This window comes from Callorhinus ursinus, unplaced genomic scaffold, assembly GCF_003265705.2.
Source record: "Callorhinus ursinus isolate GAN/ISIS: 27379988/994484 unplaced genomic scaffold, GSC_fseal_2.0 scaffold23, whole genome shotgun sequence".
Taxonomy (NCBI): domain Eukaryota; kingdom Metazoa; phylum Chordata; class Mammalia; order Carnivora; family Otariidae; genus Callorhinus; species Callorhinus ursinus.
Window position 1 is genome coordinate 22505005 of NW_027397085.1, and position 19448 is coordinate 22524452.

General features: G+C 47.0%; 1 protein-coding gene across 3 annotated transcripts in view; it reads right to left on the reverse strand.

The window, feature by feature from the left end:
- The window catches only part of SH3RF2 (SH3 domain containing ring finger 2), a 132642-nt gene that overhangs the window by 18735 nt on the left and 94459 nt on the right, over nucleotides 1-19448 (reverse strand). For 2 of the 3 annotated variants that reach the window (XM_073905511.1, XM_073905510.1), the window contains exons 6-9: nucleotides 11907-11998; nucleotides 10458-10628; nucleotides 4531-4784; nucleotides 996-1354 (exon numbers count right to left, since the gene is read on the reverse strand). In XM_073905511.1, the coding sequence (XP_073761612.1) occupies nucleotides 996-1354; nucleotides 4531-4784; nucleotides 10458-10628; nucleotides 11907-11998 (876 nt within the window). The remainder of the gene's footprint in view (nucleotides 1-995; nucleotides 1355-4530; nucleotides 4785-10457; nucleotides 10629-11906; nucleotides 11999-19448) is intronic. The other variant, XM_025892375.2, reaches the window with a different exon arrangement.

Here is a 19448-nt window from a genome sequence, read left to right on the forward strand (position 1 = left end):
GTGGTGGTGGTGCTGAGGGTGATGGTGATGGTGCGGAGAGTGATGGTCATGGTGGGGGATGCTGGTGAGGGTGATGGTGGTGGTGGTGATGGTGGTGCTGGAGATGGTGGTGGTGGTGGTGCTGAGGGTGACGGTGATGGTGCTGAGGGTGATGGTCGTGGTGGGGGTGCTGGTGAGGGTGGTGGTGGTGATGGTGGTGGGGATGATGGTGATGGTGGTGGTAGGGATGGTGGTGGTGGTGGGGATGATGGTGGTAGTAGTGGTGGTGATGGTCAATAAACTAAAAGATAACAATCACCTAATTTTCTTAATGTCATCTCCTCTATCTCACTGTTCCTCCTGCCTCAAGGGTATTAATGAGAACCTAAGACTTTTACAAAAACTCATGTCTCTAGTGGGAAAAGCCCTGGACTAGAAGTTAAAAGATCTGACCCTCTGTCACAGAGGTCACAAAGTTGTTGGAGTCATAATTTGCTGTGACCTTGATAAATCACTTAAATTCTCCCGTGTCTCAGTTTTGTCTCTTCTATATTATGAACACTTGTGTAAGCACTTTATACATCTTCTCTGGTTTCATCTCCACATCAATCCTATGAGGCTGTTACTATTCTTACTGCTATTTTACAGATTAGGCAAAAAGAGTCTCAGAAAGGTGACATGTTTTGGCCAAGTCACCAGATAGCAAGCAGCTGATCTGGAATTCAAATCAAGACGTGTCTGATGCCAAAGCCACGTTTTTTCCAACTCACCTGTGGGGCTCGAAAGAACTATCTATGAAATATTCAGGAAGCATAAAGGAGATCTAGTAGGACATCTGCAGAGGGTGTGAGTGGCCTGAGGGGGTTTGTGTGTGGCGGGGAGCACTGTGTGTGAGGATTGTTTTGAGGCTGTGATTTTGATTCCTTGTCCACTAAAACAAATCTCAGGAGCTGGGACACTGTGCAAAGTTAGGGATATAAAGAGTCCGGCCCCCCCTAATGTCACCTCACTCCTACCTTTTCGACGCCATTTCTTGAGTTTTCTGGTTTCACCAGGATCGATGGTGGGGCAGATGCAGGTGGTTTAGGTAGAGGCTCACTCTTGATGGGGATTTCCTTGCCTTCCATGATGAGGGAACTGGCTGCGGAGTGGATCCTGGTGTCACTGCCCCTGCTGACGCATGTGGGGGCAGGCTCCCCAGTGGGAGTGGGCTTAGGTCCCAGTTCTGCCACCACTGTCGAGGCTGAGGAGGGGACTCCCTGCGGCTGGTAGAACTGGAACTGCTGAGGCCGTACAACCATGGTGGGATGGCGTCTGAGGGAGCCCACCACGAGGGAGGGGATCCCTGACTGGACGGGTCTCTGCAGGGATCCATCTGAGGAATTATATGACACCGATATCAGCATCAGGGGCTGCTGACAGCAGGCTGGGCTGGGGTTGTGTAAGCCATGTGTCCTGATATCCCAGAATAGTTAAGTGCTTTCCCCATTTGAGCGTGCTCACATTCTCTCAGGGTCTTTCAAAGGTGACCTTATTCTTTTTTTAGTGCTGTTTGCTGATGCTGGCAGGAAATAACTGGCTAGCCAAACGTTTGGTGGGGGGGTGGAGGTGGCGCTGTCAGAAGGTACATTACTTCCATTTGTCTCCTCTCTCCCTCACACACACATGCGCACACAGGCACCCCTGCTCTCTTACTTCAGGCCTAGCGGTTGGAAAGTGAAGAAGACAAACCTAAAGAGACAGCTTCACAGTGAGAAGCCAACAGAGGCATGCAAACCAGAGAGGAAACGAAAGAAAGAGACAGAAGAAATTGAGAAACACAAGACTCAGTCAACTGGGAGGGATGCAGGGAGGGAGAGAGGGAAGCAGACAGGGCAGGAGGGGGCTCTGACCAGGTATTTGAAGAAGCTGTAGGCATGTGGCGGTGGGATCACCTTTGTTGGGGGCCACGGGGAGGAAGGCTAAGTGGAATTAAGGGAGGGTGTGTGCAGGCAGACGCTGAAACCACATGGAAGCAAATTTGGAAAGGTTCGGGCTGTGTATGGATGAGCTTTGCAAAGTCCCATGGCAGAGGTTCTGGAATCAGACTTACTCGCAGGGAGCCTGGGGTAAGTCAGCCCCATCCCCTCCTGGCATCTCAGCCCCTCAGATGTAAACCGGAGGTGATAGCAATGTCTCACAGGGCTGGGAGGCTTACATTTTATGATGTGTGCAAAGTGTTAGCACAGTGCCTGGAACCTAATAAATGCCCTGTGTTTGTTAGCTCTCGTTGGTTTTGGGTAAAGGATGGCAAACCCTAAAAATACAAGGTCCAGGAGTGTGATTTTATCCCTTCTTTGAGCTTTATTTTGTTTTGTTAACTGCGATGATCCTCCCTCAGTGACAGGAAGTCATTCCTTCCCTGCAAATTCTCTGAAGACTGGAGGCCTCCATCCCTTGGGCATATTGTCCTGTATGTGACCAGGAGAACAGTTGGGACTTCGGTGCACTCTGCGGGGGGACAGGAGAAACACCCCTGAGAAGCACTGCAGTCTGCTTCCCCAGAAGGGTCTCCGAACTTTTAGGGAGCCATAGGGGACATGTGAGTCTTTTGTGATAGCCTGTGGACACGTGTATGAATCAGAGTCATCTGTGTCCAGCACAGAGGGCCTGAGCCAAGACCGTGTTCTGTGTTGCAACTCTTTGTCAGGCCGGATGTGAACATGAAAAGCAGAACACTCACTAAACACAGTCGGTGCTCTCAGCTGCGGTGAGCAAGCGTGGCACCATTTACACAAGTCTGCCCTTTCAATGTAGACATTTATTTTTCCACTGACAGCCCTATGAGGCGCACAGTCAATTCTCCTGTCATTTCTCTTCGCTGTGGGTAGATTGATAGCTTGACCAGCCTCACCTTGGGAAAAGGGAGAGAGAAAGCCTCTGGGACTTGAGAAAGTCAAAGCAGCCCTGGGCAGACATGTCCTTAGGTTCCTGGAAATGTGTGAAAAATTGGTTTTATGCCTCATCTATTTATCTTGTTGGCTCCTAATTTCCAAGGGATTTAATGTTTTATCACATGTGCATACAATGCAAGCAGTGAAAACTCCAAGCCAATTAAGATCTCTGCCAAGGTAGAGAAGGAGTGTGTGAAAGGAAATGTGAGCAATTGCCAATAGGACACAATTCTCAGCACTCCGAAGTGGTCTAGACTGAGTGTGAACATGTCAACACTGAGTCAGTTCACGCACTGGATGGACCAGAGATGACTTACGTAGTTGTAGTAGCCATGATCGTACTGAGAAGATGATCATCCTATACAAACGGTTAGGAGTTCTTGAGACTTATTATGTGCCGGGGACTGTGCCATCAGTCTTACATGGACTATTTTACTAAATCTGCACAGTAACCCTGATGAGGTAGGTACAACTTTCATTTCCACTTTACAAATGAGAAAACTGAAGACTGAAGAGGTCCAGTCACTTGCCGAAGGCTGCTGTGGTGGATTATTTAGTACAGGGTTTGTGTGGGGGAGGGGAGAGGCTGGAGCAAGGGCCAAGTGGGGAGAAAGGAGGAGGGTGGTAGAGGCAGTACAGTGAGAGTGGAGGTCAATCAGGTGGTCAGGTGAAAGCACTGGGAGAGGGTGGGGTGAAGACATTTGTTTTAATTTTCCTGGCACATTTTCCTGGGTGGCATACTGTCCCACATGTTACCCTCTTGCTTTGACCAGCCATACTGCACTTTCATATTTAATCGTCTTTTAAGATAGCAAGGGAGACTGCAGAGCCCAGTTTAAATCAGAGGATGTAGAATAAATCAAATCTGCTTTGCATGGCTCATGGCCTTCCAGAGAGGTATGCAAATTATAGAACCTTCATGTTTTGTAGAAAAATGGGTTTCAAACATTTTGTAAAATCCCTGAAAATGACGTCTTATGTAGAAGTTCAATATATCAGGAGACAAAAATTTCGCCATGTGAGCAATGTGGATGTTATACAGGTAAAAACAAAAGCAAGGTGCAGAGCAGTGCGGTAGGTATGATTATAAGCTACTATTCATGTACATGGAAGAGCACTTGGGATAGGGGTTAAGGATATGAAGACTTATTTCTATACAATATAATTTTTTTAAACCTTGTATATATATTAGTTAAATAACAAAGCAAGATTTAGGGGCTCTGAGAATTGACTCCTTAACCCTCTTTGCTTCCTTCTCCATCCTTCCCATGTTTCCCTTTTGGCACCCCTGAGGGGTTCCCTGGAGCATAGTTTGAGAAGCATGATCCAGAGTACTTTGCTTGTCCTGTCTTAACTGGGGCCAGCCTCCACCTTGTCTGTGTTGTAATTATATGTTGGCACTCAGGGCTGCTATCATCCCAGCCATTCAGTATACAGGTATGGAGTGACCAAGGGCATGACCTTAAGTTGGTGTGGCTTCATCCAATAAAACCAGTCACTATCAGGGAATTAAAAGCACCCTTTACAGAGGCTTGTTTTAAAGCTAAGATCTCATTTCTGCAAAAGGTGCTCTGTCTACCCCAGAGTCCGATCCCCTCACTTAGCTCTAGGCACGTACCTCTCTGCCACCACTTACTCTTTCTCATGCTGCTCCGCCCGGATTTCCGAAGAGAGCCCTGTCCCAAAGTCCCTGGGCTGGCTGTGCTCCTCACAGGATCGACTATGGCGGTGGGCACAAAGACGGACTTGAAGGGCCGGTTCTGCCGGGGATCACCTTCTGAAATGCTGCCTTGGGATGACACAGAGGAGTTGGATAATGTCCATGCGGCGTAGAGACCAGGACTCCGAGAATCTGGAAAACTAGATGTCTTTCTGGTTGTTGCAAGCATTTTAAAGAGAAGAAATAAAGAAAATGCTCAGTCAAGAGTCCTATTTTAAAAACCTCTCCGCTCTCAACCATATACTAACTGTGGCCTCTCTCCATCCTCTTTCTACCCACATACACTCCCTTTATCAACCACACGGGCTTAACTATGAGGGCCTCACCTCCTGCAGCTGGGTCCCTGTGTGGGCGTGCTGAGGGCAGGGACAGGGTCTCAGATTGAGGCCCCGATGGAACAGGAAGACTTGAATTTTGTCATTCTTCACTCCAGCTCTGATCACTCTTGACCCCATGAGCTCAGAGCACAAGATCTTGTATGTGTTCAACTTGCTTTGCAGTTCTGATTTCTTTCTTATTTATGTATTTGAGAGTGGGGTGGGGGAGGATCAGAGGGAGAGGAATAAGCAGGCTCTGCACTGAGTGCAGAGCCCAACATGGGGCTCTATCCCACAACCTTGAGATCATGACCCGAGCCAAAAATCAAGAGTGGGACGCTTAACTGATTGAGCCACCCAGGTGCCCCACAGTTTTGATTTCCTATTCATTCAGTGACTTTTCCACCAGATGCTAAACTCTTTGAAGGCAGAGATTTTTATATGACTTATTTTATATCCTCTGTGTTCTCCATATACTGCTTATTAACAAGTGTTTGTTGAATGGCTCTCGTGATGCTTTCAGCACTGATGCCAGTCATTTGGGCTAAGACATGTTGAGCACTTACTGTATGCTGGGCATTGGGCAGTGCTTTGCCCACATTAGCCCGCGGGTTCTTCACAACAGCCTTCTGAGGTAGGTGCTATTCGTGCCACTATTTTATAGATGAGAAAACTGAGACTTATAGTGACTTGGCCAAGCAGCTCTTGGACCTGAGATTTGAACCCAAGTCCAGGCTGGCCCTCTGCTCTACCACAGAAGTGTGTTGTCTTACCACTGAGCATGCCCCGTCCTGGCTGGTTAGAGCCTTCATTATTTGGGTAGCAAGGAAAAGCCTGCATCCTGCTTGAAAGAAACACTCTAGGGCTGGGGGTAGGCCCTACACATGCCTTCCGAAGACCCTAATTCTTCAGCCTTGGGCTCTGAGTTTGAAGAATAGTATCAAAGTTTTATAGAACAGCAATCCCTTGTCAGTTGTTTCCAGCTTGCTACTCCCTGAACCCCGTGGGGAATGGCTGTCATTTTACACGCCCTTCTTGCCCTTTTACAAATCCTACCCCAAGATCACAGCCCCTCCTGAGCAGTCCATGGGTCAGCTTGTCACTCTGTTGATGAAATAACCTCTGCTAACTCCCTGGGAAGGACTGACTTGCCCAAGGCCCTGGCTCAGAGGTGCCTTCCCTGGTGGCCTTCCTGTTAATGTCTGCGGGTTTCTCTTTGGGGCATTTCCCCTTATTTTCCTCCTCCTTTTGCCTGAAAAAGTGGTATGGAGCTTAACAATGAGCCAGCCCGTTGTACTGGCTGTAGTAGCCATTGTAGGTGAGGCATCATTTAATAGGGTCCACTCTGCCCATGAAACAGATGCAGCCAGATGCCCAGGATGATGCTTGCAGTGAGGGGCCTCCCACCCATGGCCAACACCCTGCCTCACGTCCCTGGGGATGTGGTCAGTGAAGGGAACGGGCTGCCCGCCAGTAAGAGCTCAGACTATTTTCTGGAGCCAAGGGTTGAGCAGTGGAGAGAAATCCCCAGCACTGGCCTCCATGGCAAAGGGCTGCATCTGCCGGTCTTTTGAATGGGGGCCTCAAGATGTTGGATCCTGTAAAATGGGCTGACAATAGGAAAGACATTTCCAAAACTGTTCCCAGCAGCAGCACGTGCAGCCTTTTCCTCCCTCGGTAATTAAAAGGCTCACTTGCTGAATCTTAAATGAAAACCCTTCCAGTCTGGTCAGCTCTAGTCTCTCTATAGTTAGTCCTAAAACTCTGGCAGGCCGAGTTTATTAGGGAATAATGCTAATAAAAGCAAATGTGCAAATGCTCAGGGGGCACCTCAAAGTTTTGAGCCCTGGCTCTTTTTTTTTTTTTAATTTTACTTATTTCTCAGAGAGAGCATAAAGCAGGGGGAGCGGCAGGCAGACGGAGAAGCAGGCTCCCCGCTGAGCAAGGAGCTCAATGTGGGGCTCCATCCCTGGACCCTGGGACCTGAGCCGAAGGCAGATACTTAACTACTGACTGAGCCACCCAGGTGTCCCAAGCCCTGGCTCTTTTATAAAAGGCTGTACTCTACACCAAGGGGGCTGGTGGCAGTGAGAAGCATCACTGCAAACAGAAAAACAAAGATGGGAGGAGAGCCTCACACAAACACACAACCAAAGAGCCAAAAGTGGCCTTGTACATGTAGTCCAACCCCTTAGTCCTAAAACAACCTGCTAAAAGTAGGACGAAGGACAACAATATTCAGCCCTGAGAGGCAGAAGGAGCTAAACCTCCCACAGTGGAAAGGGTGGTCAAGAACAAGGGTGAGCTGCTCCCAGGTAGGAAAATTGGGCATATATCACCCATGTCTAAGATCAGTGACAATGGGACCTTTCTTTGCATCAGGGGGCCACCAAGAGAACTTCACACACAGGAAGCACTGATCCTCTGTCACCCAACAGCCCTCTGGAGAATATACTCTGACAGGGACTTGCTCTTCTTGGAAATTCTGGTTCCCTAGAAGCAAACACACCCATCCATATAAGTAGCACCTCTGTATACACATGTTCAGGATTCTCTGAACTCGAGATGGGGGACATATTCAATGGCAACCTATGGCTGACACTCCATCCACTGTTTGACATGGTGCCATCTTGGAGTGGGTGAGTCTAGATGCTCATGACTTGCCTAAGGACACAATAGGTGTACCTAGGAGAAAAGCCAAGATGGAAGGAAAGGGAAGCTAGAGTCTTGAAATCCACTGGAATGGAATCCTACATGCATTCTAGTTAGGGTAACCATTTGTCCAGCTTTTCCTAGGAGAGTCTCAGTTTACACCTGTTCTCCTGGTGTATTAAAAGTGTGTGTCTCTTTTTTTCTTAAAAGTGTCCTAGTTTGGGTGACAAATTACATGGTTACTCTTATTCTAAAGGTTTTTTTTTTTTTTTTTCTCTGTAGAATAACCAGGACTTTGGGCTAAGACCTGATGCATAAGCAAATGCCCTCGTAGTAGACATAGTCCCTAGAGAATTCCTGTCATGGAGGAAACGGTCATAAGTTAGGGTGGGCATCTTCTTGCTCTTCATTGGCACCTCTAGACCATTCTCCCACCCTCCCCAGCATTGACTGGTAGTATCAGACTCTACCACCTGCCACTCTAGCTTGTTACCATTTTCTCTCTCAGCCTGTCCCCTCATTTCATGAAGATTTTAGTTTCTGGCTCACTGTCATTCTCTCTAATGCAACTGATCCTACCGAGATGATTTCATCTAGTCCTAGGGCTTTAAATACCATCTCAAGCCCGGACCTTCTTCCTTAAAATGCTGGGCTTGTGTACTCAATCATTTGCCAGAGTCTCTGCCGGGATTACTAAAGGCATCCAAGACTTAGTCTGTGGCCAGCTGAGCTTTTGCCCCCCCCGCCGCCCACCTCTTCAACCCATTCCTCTTGGTTTTCCCAAATCTCTCAATAAAAGGCAACTCCATTTTCCAGTTACTCAGGGCAAAAGACGAGGACTCACATTGACTCCTCTATTCTTTCACACCCGATATTTCATTTGTCAGAAAATCCTGTTGTGACCACCTTCAAAGTATACCCAGAATTTAACCACTTCTCCCTGCCTCCATGGCTGACACGTTGGCTCAGTTCACTCTCACCTTTCCTCCAGATTATTATAATATCATTTTAATTAGTCTCTGTGCTTCCTACGGTTTACTCTCAAGCCAGCAACTACAGGGATTCTGGTTAAAATGTAAGTTGGATCATGTCACTTTTATACTCAAAACCCTGCAATAGCGTTAAAGCCAAATTCCTCATTATGCCTTAGGAAATTATAGATGATCTGTTGCGTAGTAGACCTCATCTACTACTACTGTCCCCCTCACTTGTTCTGATCCAGTCCTATTGGCCTTCAGGTCAGGCATACTCCTACTTCAGGGCAATTGTACTTGCTGTTCCCGTGGTGTGGAATACACCTGCCTCATTTCCTTCCTTCTTCCTTCTCAGTAAGGCCATTCCTGACCAACATATTAAAATTTTAATCACCACCCCCCACCACAAATTCTATCCTGCTTTTCTGATTTTTCTTCTTAGCCTTTACTGTTAACACACCATATATGTTGCTTATATATCTTGTTTATTTGTCTGTCTGTCCCACTAGAACGTAAGCTCCAGTGGGCAGAGATTTTGTGCCATGGTGTTTCTCCAGTGTCTAGAAAGGTACCTGACAGTTTGTGTTCAATAAATATTTGTTGAACAAATGAACTAAAGCATCAGTTAAAGACACACTTAGTTTGCGTATGGAGATTTTTCAACTTTCTAACAAATTGCAAGAACCTTCCAGTGAAGGAAATAACTTCTACTCTAACCTTCTGCCATGTGAAGAAATCATTTCATGTAAGCCTGGATCTATGGAAACCCAGAGTTTGCCCACACTCTTCCTAGAAAGGGGGTCTACCACCTCACCAGCCAACCTTACTGGAAAAATATATGCATTAGAAAGTGTAGCCTTTTACTGAACCAAAACCTTCTAAGATGCATCCACTGGTTCGCTGCCCCCACAGGAAACAGATTTCCTGTCTACACAGCCTGTTATGGTCCCTCTGGCCCTCGTCTTCTGCAGCTTAACCCTAGTTTCTCTATCAGTTTCTCCTGTGGTGTACTTTTCTGTCTCCTCACCATCCTTGTTGCTCTCCTCCGGACACCGGGCCCCACCTACATGAAGGTCCCCCAAACTGGACATATGACTCCAGGTCTGACCCCCAGAGAGTACAATGGGTTATCCCTTTCCTCGGAGGTATGTCATAAAGCCAGTGTTTGGTGTGTGGGGCTGGCCTCACTGCCTTGTGACACACTGTGCCTGGGCTGGCGTGGGGTGGAGAGAGGAGGAGCCACGGGCGGTGCTGGGACCCGTGTGCCTCTGTGGTCGTGGTCCGAGCAGCCAGACAAAGCGGAAGTGTCAGGTGTGCCAGAGAATGAAAAAGGTTGGGAAGGCTGTGAGGGACACGGACCTCCAGGGTAACCTGCCTGCGGCCTGGGGTGTGGATGGACAGGTGGTGGTCTGAGTCACGGAAACTTGCCTACTGGCTTAGTGTCCTAGGAAGTTTCCCAAGATGCTCTGAGGGTCTTCTGATCGTCGCAGGTTCCCATTATTTGACTAGATGGGAGTGTCAGGGGGCGGGATGTGAATGGGATTTGGGGGGTTTATACAGTGAAAACCTGAAACCCCGTTCTTGAGCAGGTTGCTTAACTCTGTACATCACTTTCCTCATCTGGAAAATACTATCTACCTTATGGGAAGGACTCTTGGGCACAGGCAATGAGGTAAAAGATGAGAAAGTGCTTGTAAAATGTGAAGAGCTATAAAAAAGATAACTTGTTACTATTAAAAAAAAATAAAGTGTTAGGGGGTTACTAGGGCTACTTCTTGGCCCACGCTCTGAAGGAGCACTAAGTCCTTCAGTGATGCAACCCACAGATGGCCCCCGGCCTTGGTGACCCGACCTCTGCTGCCTGAGAACAGAGGGGACGCACCTGAAAATGGGGATGACATAGTTGTTGGGGAAGATGCCGACCCGCCCAGTGACCAAGGAGACGCCCCTGAGCCAGCCATCCGGGTACTTGCCCAGGACCCTGATGCCTTCTCCCTTCTGCAGGTCCAGCTCATCCGGTCCGTGGGCTGAGTAGGAGTGCAGGGCTACAAACCTGCGGAGACAAGGGAACTGGTGAAGAAGGTGAGCGTGCCTGGCAGAGGGCCATGGAGCCAGCAGAGGGCGAAGGGAAGCAGAACCTCAGGGACCCCCGTCCCCTGGGTCAGTGATAACAAACTTCTTCGGGACGGAAGGCAGGCAGTAGTGATGGAGCATGGAGGTGAAGCAGCCGCAGAGGGCCCACACCCCTGCCCTCCCTGACTCCTGTGTCCTCCACAGAGTGCCACAGGGCTGGGAATCGCTAAGCTAGGCCACCCTGGCATTTTGACAGTGGGGAGAGCGGCCTAGGACAGAGACAGGAGTTGGTGGCCAGGGATTAGTGGCAGAGCCTGGTCTCGAACCTAGAAGTGATGGCTACTGCTCAGGGTGCTTTTTCATACTGCTCAGACTATCACCCAAGGAAATGGTTGCAGCCAGCAAGTTAAGGGAAAGGAGAGATCACAAGCCTCTCTGATCCACTCCCTCTCCTGAGAGGACATGTTTGACCCCCAGGAGTGGCTTAATGTAGGCAGGGACGTGGACACTGCGAATGTAGGCAGGAGTTGACTTTAGTCTGTGAGCACACAGTGGATCCTGGCTGCGTGGTGGGCTGGAGGGGAATGGGCTTGTAACATCGCAAGATGTCCCTGGGGGAGAGCAGTGACTTTCACTCTGCGGTCAGCACAAGAGTCAGGCAGATAAATAACATCCAGGTAGGCGTTGTGGGGGAGGGGGGAGACACTAGCGAGGCTGTGAAAGTGAGAATATCTGCCTGAGTTAAAAAAAAAAAAAAGAACCCACGTTGGCTTGCCAGATTCAGGTTACCAGTGTATGGCCTCAGGATGGACATCAAGAAGTCCTTCTAGACTCCAAGGACTATGAGACACTGGGAGGTTTTATCAAAGGAGCTGGGGGTGTGTTCTCATCCACAAGGATTTCCCCCTCTAAAATGCTATATTTATTTTCCGCTGATCCTAAAGCAGTATCTATTTATGACCCAACATTTTGAATCTGAAGGAAGTCAGTAGAAATTGCTCAATAGCCAACCTCCCAGCAGTGTTTTCGTGTATACTCTTCCAGTTTCTTTCTACTGTTGTAGAATAATGAGTTAGGTTAATGTGGTCTGCCAGTTTGTGTTTTTCAGCATTATTTCCATTGAAGGATACAAAGGAAGGGGAGCTCTTGTCTCTCTGGATGGGATGGTTTGGGAGTGGTGATGCTTGGCGGCAGAGGGATGGCCACGAGGACCCCTCTGGCCAGGACCTGGACATGGAGGGCTGAGCTTGTTACTCACATGTTTGCTGAGAGGTGTTTCTGGGAGCCAGACAGACTGACGATGGCCGTGGAATGTCCTGGGGAGGCAGGTACAGGGTGGTAAGTGCTGACCTACATAGACAGAAAAGACAGCCAAGCAGAACCAGTGAGTGCCATAAGCCAGGCCCACAGCAGAGCTGCTGCCAAAAGGCCTGACACAGCTGAAAACCAAGAAGCCATGCCCAGTGCCGCCCCATCGTGCATCTTTGCTGTGGTTTGGGGCTGTGGGCAGAGCGGGTGGGGCTAGACTGGTTTATGGCCTGCTGGGGTGGCATGCCAGGGCTGCATTCCAAATGACTGCTCAGATATGGTGGAAGATGAAGACTCATCCAATTTCCAGTCAACGGGGCACTGCCAGGCTCCTTGATCTTTCCCCCCGGCTTCTCCCCACCCCCCTCCCAGCACACTCACCCGCTCTATGGAAATGTACTCTCAGAAAATGATATGATGGCTGCTAATGAGAACATTACACTGGCCGGGCACTTTTAAGTGCTTTACAAGTAACAGCTAATTTAATCCTTACTAAAGGTACTATTATCATCCCTAATTTGGGAAGAGAAACTGAGGGAAGGATCATTTAATTCATAAGAAATCAAATTTTAAACCAGCATAATCTAGGTCCTGAGCCCACACTCTTACTAGTGCTAGTATTAACACACACACAGACACACCAGTTTATCCAGTGATTTATGAAAGGTGTATCTGAATAGCGTTCACTTTGCCAGGATGAAAGAGGGAGCAACAGTGCTAGACACACCCAGAAACTACTCTCCTGGCACCCTGCCTGTGTGACCTATGACCTTGCTCATTTCCTTGTTGGCACCTCTCACAGAGGTCTTGTCTTTTCTATGTGCTCAGTATGGACTTGTAGCTTAAAGAACAAATAAATGAATGAATATGTCTTCCTACCCAGTAGACCAAGGACTGATATAATCTCAACCATCTCCATGTCACCCAGAGTAAATACATTCAATCTATCTTCAGTTATCCCCCCATGAGTGAGGGTAACTGTGTATGTGTGCTTTTTTAGGCCTATGCTTTTCGGGTACAACTCTTGTTTGTGTATGTGTGTTTGGGCAAGAGGGAATGCGTTATTGAGTGCATGTGTCTTTGGTTCTGTGTTTGTGCACAACCCATCACAATTGTACGCACTTGTGCAAGAACATTGGTCTGTTTTATGTCTGATTATGTTCACACATGTGAGTCTGTGGGTTGATATGCATGTGTACCGTGTGTGACTGTCTGTAAAGAACCTGTGATTGTAAATGTTTGTGTGGGATTCTATGTGTATGTGTGTGAGTTCTAGAGGTATGTGCTGGTAGGCACGACTTGGTAGTTTTGTGTGTGTTCTTTGCTGACGATTGTCTGAAGATATGTGTGCTATGTATGTATGTTTTACAGTTCGAGGATATAGTTATAGGATCAGAGAACAATTCTAGTCAGATAATAAGAAGGGTTGGGGAGAACAGAGAGAAACTGAAACTCTCATACAGTTGCTGGTGGGAAGGAATGTAGTATGGTGTCACTCCTTTGGAAAATAGTCTGGTGGTTCCTCAAATGATTAAACAGAATTAGCATTAGACCCAGTAAGTCCACTCCTAGTACATAAAAACTTATACATGAATGTTTATAGCAGCATTGATCATAATAGCCAAAAGGTAGAAATAACCCAAATGTCCATCAACTGATGAATGGATAAAAAAGATGTGGTGTATCTGTACAATGGAATACTATTCAGCCATAAAAGGAATGAAGTACTGATACATGTTAGAACATGGATAAACCTTGAAAACATTATGCTAAGTGAAAGAAGCCAGATACAAAAGACCATATTATATAATTCCATTTATGTAAAATGTTCAGAATAGACAAATCTGTAGAGATAGAAAGTAGATTAGGGGTTAGGGATAAGAAGGGTTATGGGAGTGGTAGTTGAAGAGTTACAGGGTTTCTTTTGGAGGTGATGAAGTGTTGTAAAGTTGTGGTAATGGTTGTTATTAAAACCACTAAATTGTATACTTTAAAATGGGTGAACTGTATGGCAGGTGAAGTATATCTAAGTAAGCTCTTAAAAAAAAAATTCCATAGTCACCTATCTAGCACTAACACTGCGTAAAATTCTCTGAGCTTTGCAATCAAATATTGTCACACCAGTTCTCGTAAACAGAGAAGACAAGTTGCCAGCTTTGGGCTAGGCTGCTCCTTCCCTGTGACTGGGCAAGATAAATCCCTGCTGGGCTTGGGAGATGTGCCAAGGGGAGAGCCTTGTTATGTGAACAATTAATCTTATGTTCTTGGAGACGGTTGGACCACTGATTAAGCAGGATGCACTTCACTTAATACCCATGACTTTCCAGTGTTGTGTTTGAGTAAAAAGCCCTTCTATCTGTAAACACTATTACTTATTTAGGGAGGAGGAAGATGCCAGAATGCAAAGCCATCCCTCCATGACACTAGGCTTTTTACTTCTCTAGGTGTTCGTTCGTCTGGAGAGGAGGGTCCTTCCCCCTTTTTGGAACATTAAACCTAGGCAGGACTAAGATCAGCAGGCTTGTGACGGAGTGCTTTCTGATATGGAATGGGAAGTGAGGCCAGATTCTCAGGTTTTGAGGTGTCCTGGAGGAGAAGGGAGAACATGTGTGGGCAGGGAGGAAAGAGGCAAAGGAGGAGGGAGAGAAGGGGAGACCATGGACAACTCTGGGGGCAGGGGTGTGTTTCTCAGGAACTGGGACGGGGACCTAGTGGGAGAAAGAAGTAGAGCCAGAGGGATAGAGGAAGGAAGGAAGAAGAAAAGGCAGATGAAAAAATATCAGAAAAGCTCTTACAACCCATACAGAAAATGGCAAACAACCCAGTCAAAAATGGGTAAAGATGCCACAAAAGATATATCAAGTGGCCAAGAAGCACTTGAAAAGATGCTCAACATCACCAATTATGAGGAAAATGTGAGGTAAAACTACCATGAGATACCACTACACACCTATGAGAATGGTTAGAATTAAAAAGACTGACCATATCAAGTGCTGGTGAGAATGTGAGCAACTGTAACTCATATACTGCTAGTCGAATGTAAAATGGTGCCACCACATTGGAAAACAAGGAGGCCACTTGTTATAAAGTTAAATATACACTTAGCACACTACTCAGCAATCCTACTCACAAGCAGTTATCAAAGTAAAATGAAAACATATGTCCATACAAGGACTCATACATGAATGTTCTCAGTGGCTTCGTTCATTTTAGCCCCAAACTGGAAATAACCCAAATGCCAATCAACTGGTGAATGAATGAACAAACTGTGTTACAACCACAGTGGACTACTCCTTGGTAATACATGCAATGGCGTGGATAAATCTTAACACCATCTTAAGAAGCAGGACACATAAGACTACATTTTCTTTTTTTTTTTTTTAAGATTTTGTTTATTTATTTGACAGAGAGAGGCACAGCGAGAGAGGGAACACAAGCAGGGGGAGTGGGAGAGGGAGAAGCAGGCTTCCCGCTGAGCAGGGAGCCTGACGTGGGGCTCGATCCCAGGACCCTGGGATCACGACCTGAGCCGAAGGCAGACACCTAATGACTGAGCCACCCAGGCGCCCCATAAGTCTACATATTCTGTGATGCCATTTATATGACATTCTTAAAAATGCCCAAAATCTAGTAACAGAAAACGGAGCTTGCCAATGGTCAGGGGTGAGGGGAGAGGACTGACTGATTGCAAAGGGGCACAAGAAAACTTTCTGGGGTGATGGAACTGTTCTGTATCTTGATTTTGGTAGTCAACACATGCCTTTATACCTTTGCCAAAAGTCATTGAACTGTATCCTTAAAATGGTTGAACTTAAATGTATGTGACTATAGCTCAATAAAACTGATAAAAAATATGAATATAGGGGCACCTGGGTGGCTCAGTCGGTTAAGCGTCTGCCTTCAGCTCAGGTCATGATCTCAGGCTCTTGGGATCAAGCCCTGCATTGGGCTCCCTGCTCAGCAGGGAGTCTGCCTCTCTCTCTCTCTCTCTCTCTCTGCCCCTCCTCCCTGCCCACTTTTTCTCTCTCTCTCTCAAATAAATAAAGATCTTTAAAAAGATATGAATATATTATCTAGTTGGCAGGAAAATCCAAGTAGCCTGAGCTTGACGCAGCCCAAGCCCTGGGGCTGGTCAGAGGAGGGGGTAGGGACGGTTCAGCTTGTTGATGGCGGCCAGTGATCCTTATGGCAGAGGGCTACCTGAGTAGGAGAGAAATCAAGAATGGAAACCGATGGATCGGATACAATCTCAATAAATAAGGCCCAAAGAAAAAGGAACGAATGAATGAACAAATGAATGAACGAATGAACAAACGAACAAATGAAGTGATAGGAAAAGAGAGCAAGATAAAGACAGAGGAGAGAGAAACTGGCCGGGAAGGAGGACAGACAGAACAAGACAGAAATGAATGCCCCACCCGGTAAATTGGGACAACCAGGTCGATGGCCAGCTTCCAAGGAGGCAAGTGTGTTCCTGTCACGAGACTGAGTGAATGGGCCTCTGGTGGCGGGATCAGTAGTGACCTCAGGTCCCTATGCCACAAGGGACGCGTGGCCGGATGGGAGGTCTTCCAGCAACTGGTGCTTCCTGGCATAGTGTTTGGGGGCTTGAGCGGGGTCAGACCAGAGGGTGCGTATTTGAGCACGGGGTGGATATTTCTGCTACAGTCTAAAAACATTTTTTCCTCTTTTTGGAAGGAAATGACTTATTTAAAAGAAGCTTTATCAGTAGCAGAAGAATCCACAGCTGTGTGGCTTCTGGGCATTTCCTGGTCTTGAGGTGTTAAATGAGGCTGAGGAAGCAGGCACGGAGTCTGGCACAGAGTTGCTGCAACATTCTGAGGGCCCCAGTGCCTTCCCCAGCGGCCACACACGGTGTGCAGAACGTGGCTCCAACTCGGGAGTCTGGAGGGGAGGTCTAGCTTAGTATTCAGGCATGTGGGTCTAGCACTTGCCAGGGTTTGTGATTGGGGCAAGTGACTCAATTCTGTGGGTCCTCCATGTCCTCATCTGTGAAATGGGGGAAGTAATGGTAGTTGTCTCAGAGCTGTTATGAGGATTAACGAAAGTAATCCATGTAAGTTATTGAGCACATTGTCAGAGCTCCATAAATGCTACTTACTTCCATCTGGAAAGAGAAGAGCTGCTGCACGGGGTGGGGATGGGGTGGGTGGAGCATCTACGTTTTTTTATGCAACAGCCCTGCACGGTCTGAACTGAAAGCAGGACCCAGGTGTGTGGTGGGGGATGGGAAGAAGCAGCCCTATTCCTCCAGAGGAGAATGTCCCCAACTCTCCAAAAGCTCAGTTTGCTGTCCCCCTCCCACCCATACCGTGGCGCTCAGCTATTTCCCGCAGGGCTCATGGCTTTCGGTAACTTAGTGGGCACGGGGCGACTGTCTTCCTCAAGGAGCGTGAACTACTCTGGAGCCCGTTGTGCTTCTGCATCCCCGTATACCCAGGAGCTAACAAGGGCCTCGAACATACACTGTTCACTGAGGGTTAGGAGAAGGGCTGCATTTTAGAGACAGAAAATTAGGTATTAGGTGATAGTGTCTGTACCCACCACTACGGATAATTTGGAGTCAACTGTCCAACTTTATAAAGTTAAAAACTCATTCCCTTGTACAGATTAAAAGAGTCTTAAGAGCCGCACTCAGCAATTGTAGTGTGTGGACCTTATCTGGTCCTAGCACTGGGGTTAATGCAGCGAACAAGGCAGCTAAATCCATAATTATATGAGCATGAGGTGTGCTGAGGTGGGGGAAGTTCGAGGTGCTCGGGGTGCTGCCAGGAGAGGCTTGCTTTGAGCTCCAAGAGGGTTTGTGATTGTACCCTGTAATTCCAGTGCTAACTTCTATACCATATTCATGGTCATTCTCCCCATTTTTACCAATGATGAAACGCAGATAAGAAGTTTACATGATTTTGTGGAGATGGCCGGCAAATGGGTGGTCAGGTGGACAATGGAAGTGAGAACCCCAGAGCCCTTTCTGTAGGACACCAAGGTTAACACTATTTCCTTTTTTTTTTTTTTTTTTTAAGATTTATTTATTTTAGAGATAGAGAGACAGAGACAGACCATAAGCAGGAGGGAGAGAAAATCTCAAGCAGACTCTGAACTGAGCATGGAGCCCAATGTGGGGCTCAATCTCATGACCCTGAGATCATGACCTGAGCCGAAATCAAGAGTTGGACGCTTCACCAATTGCGCCACCCAGGTGCCCCAACACTTACCATTTCTATATTTCAATATGGCTAAAGGGGTCCTATATATGAGGCAGGTTTGTGCGCCCTAGAAAAAAACCATCCTGCCAAATTCAGCGTTCTGTTTCTGTGCTCATGGATATGTTACATTCGTGATGACTACCATTCCTGTCCAGTGCCCCATGTAATGTGGAACAGATCTGAAGGCTGGTAGAATAGTGTTATTTTTTGTTTTTCTTCTTCCTTCTCTGGCAGAACCAAGGTCCCAAGAGAGTCAGGGCTCCTTCTGCCAGCCTGCTCTCCTTTCTTTCCATCTCAGTCTCTGTCAGAGCCAGCTCAGCCTGATGAGCAAGGAGTGGGCACCCAGTGCTGTTTATTTGTCCTGTGAGTAAAAACGCTGTCTGAGAAAGAGAACTCATTTATGAGTTGGCAGCAGGTCCCTTTAGGTCTACCTCAAAAAAAAAAAATCTTCTAAAGTACACAGATAGGTCAGCAAAGTATCTGTGAAGACTACTAAGTTTATGTCTCCTAGGTAGTCATCAAAGCCTCGAATATTCCCTGTGATCTGACTTCTGCTTCACCTTCCTACACTCCCCGCTCCCCCTCACTTCTTCACCTCCTTCAGCCTTGGGTCTTTTCTCAGCTACCTGAGCAGGTCACGCTCACTTTCTGCCTCCCCTGACCTTTGCAGACCCACCAGCCCCCATCTCTGCTCTGCTATTTTCCTTTGTTATGGAAATTTTAAATGATAAATATATTATGCATACAAGTAAGTGTATATAATTTTATGTATCACTGAAAGAAGAATAATAAAACTAACACCCGTATACATACCATCCAATGTAAGAAACAATAAAAATAGAAATTGAATACTGTACTGACAGGCCTCCTGTATATTCCTCCATAATCAGATCCCTGCCCCCCTTCCTATAACTACAGTGCTGAAATTGGTGTTCATCATTCCAGTGCTTTTCTATGTAATTTTACCACTGCGGCATACATCCCTAAACAACATGTTGTTTAAATTTTTTTTTTTTAAGATTTATTTATTTATTTATTTATTTATTTGAGAGAAAGAATGAGAGAGAGAGAGAGCACATGAGAGGGGGGAGGGTCAGAGGGAGAAGCAGACTCCCTGCCGAGCAGGGAACCCGACAACGCGGGACTCGATCCCGGGACTCCAGGATCATGACCTGAGCGGAAGGCAGTCGCCCAACCAACTGAGCCACCCAGGCGCCCTTTTTTTTTTTTTTTTTTTAAGATTTATTTATTTATTTATTTATTTG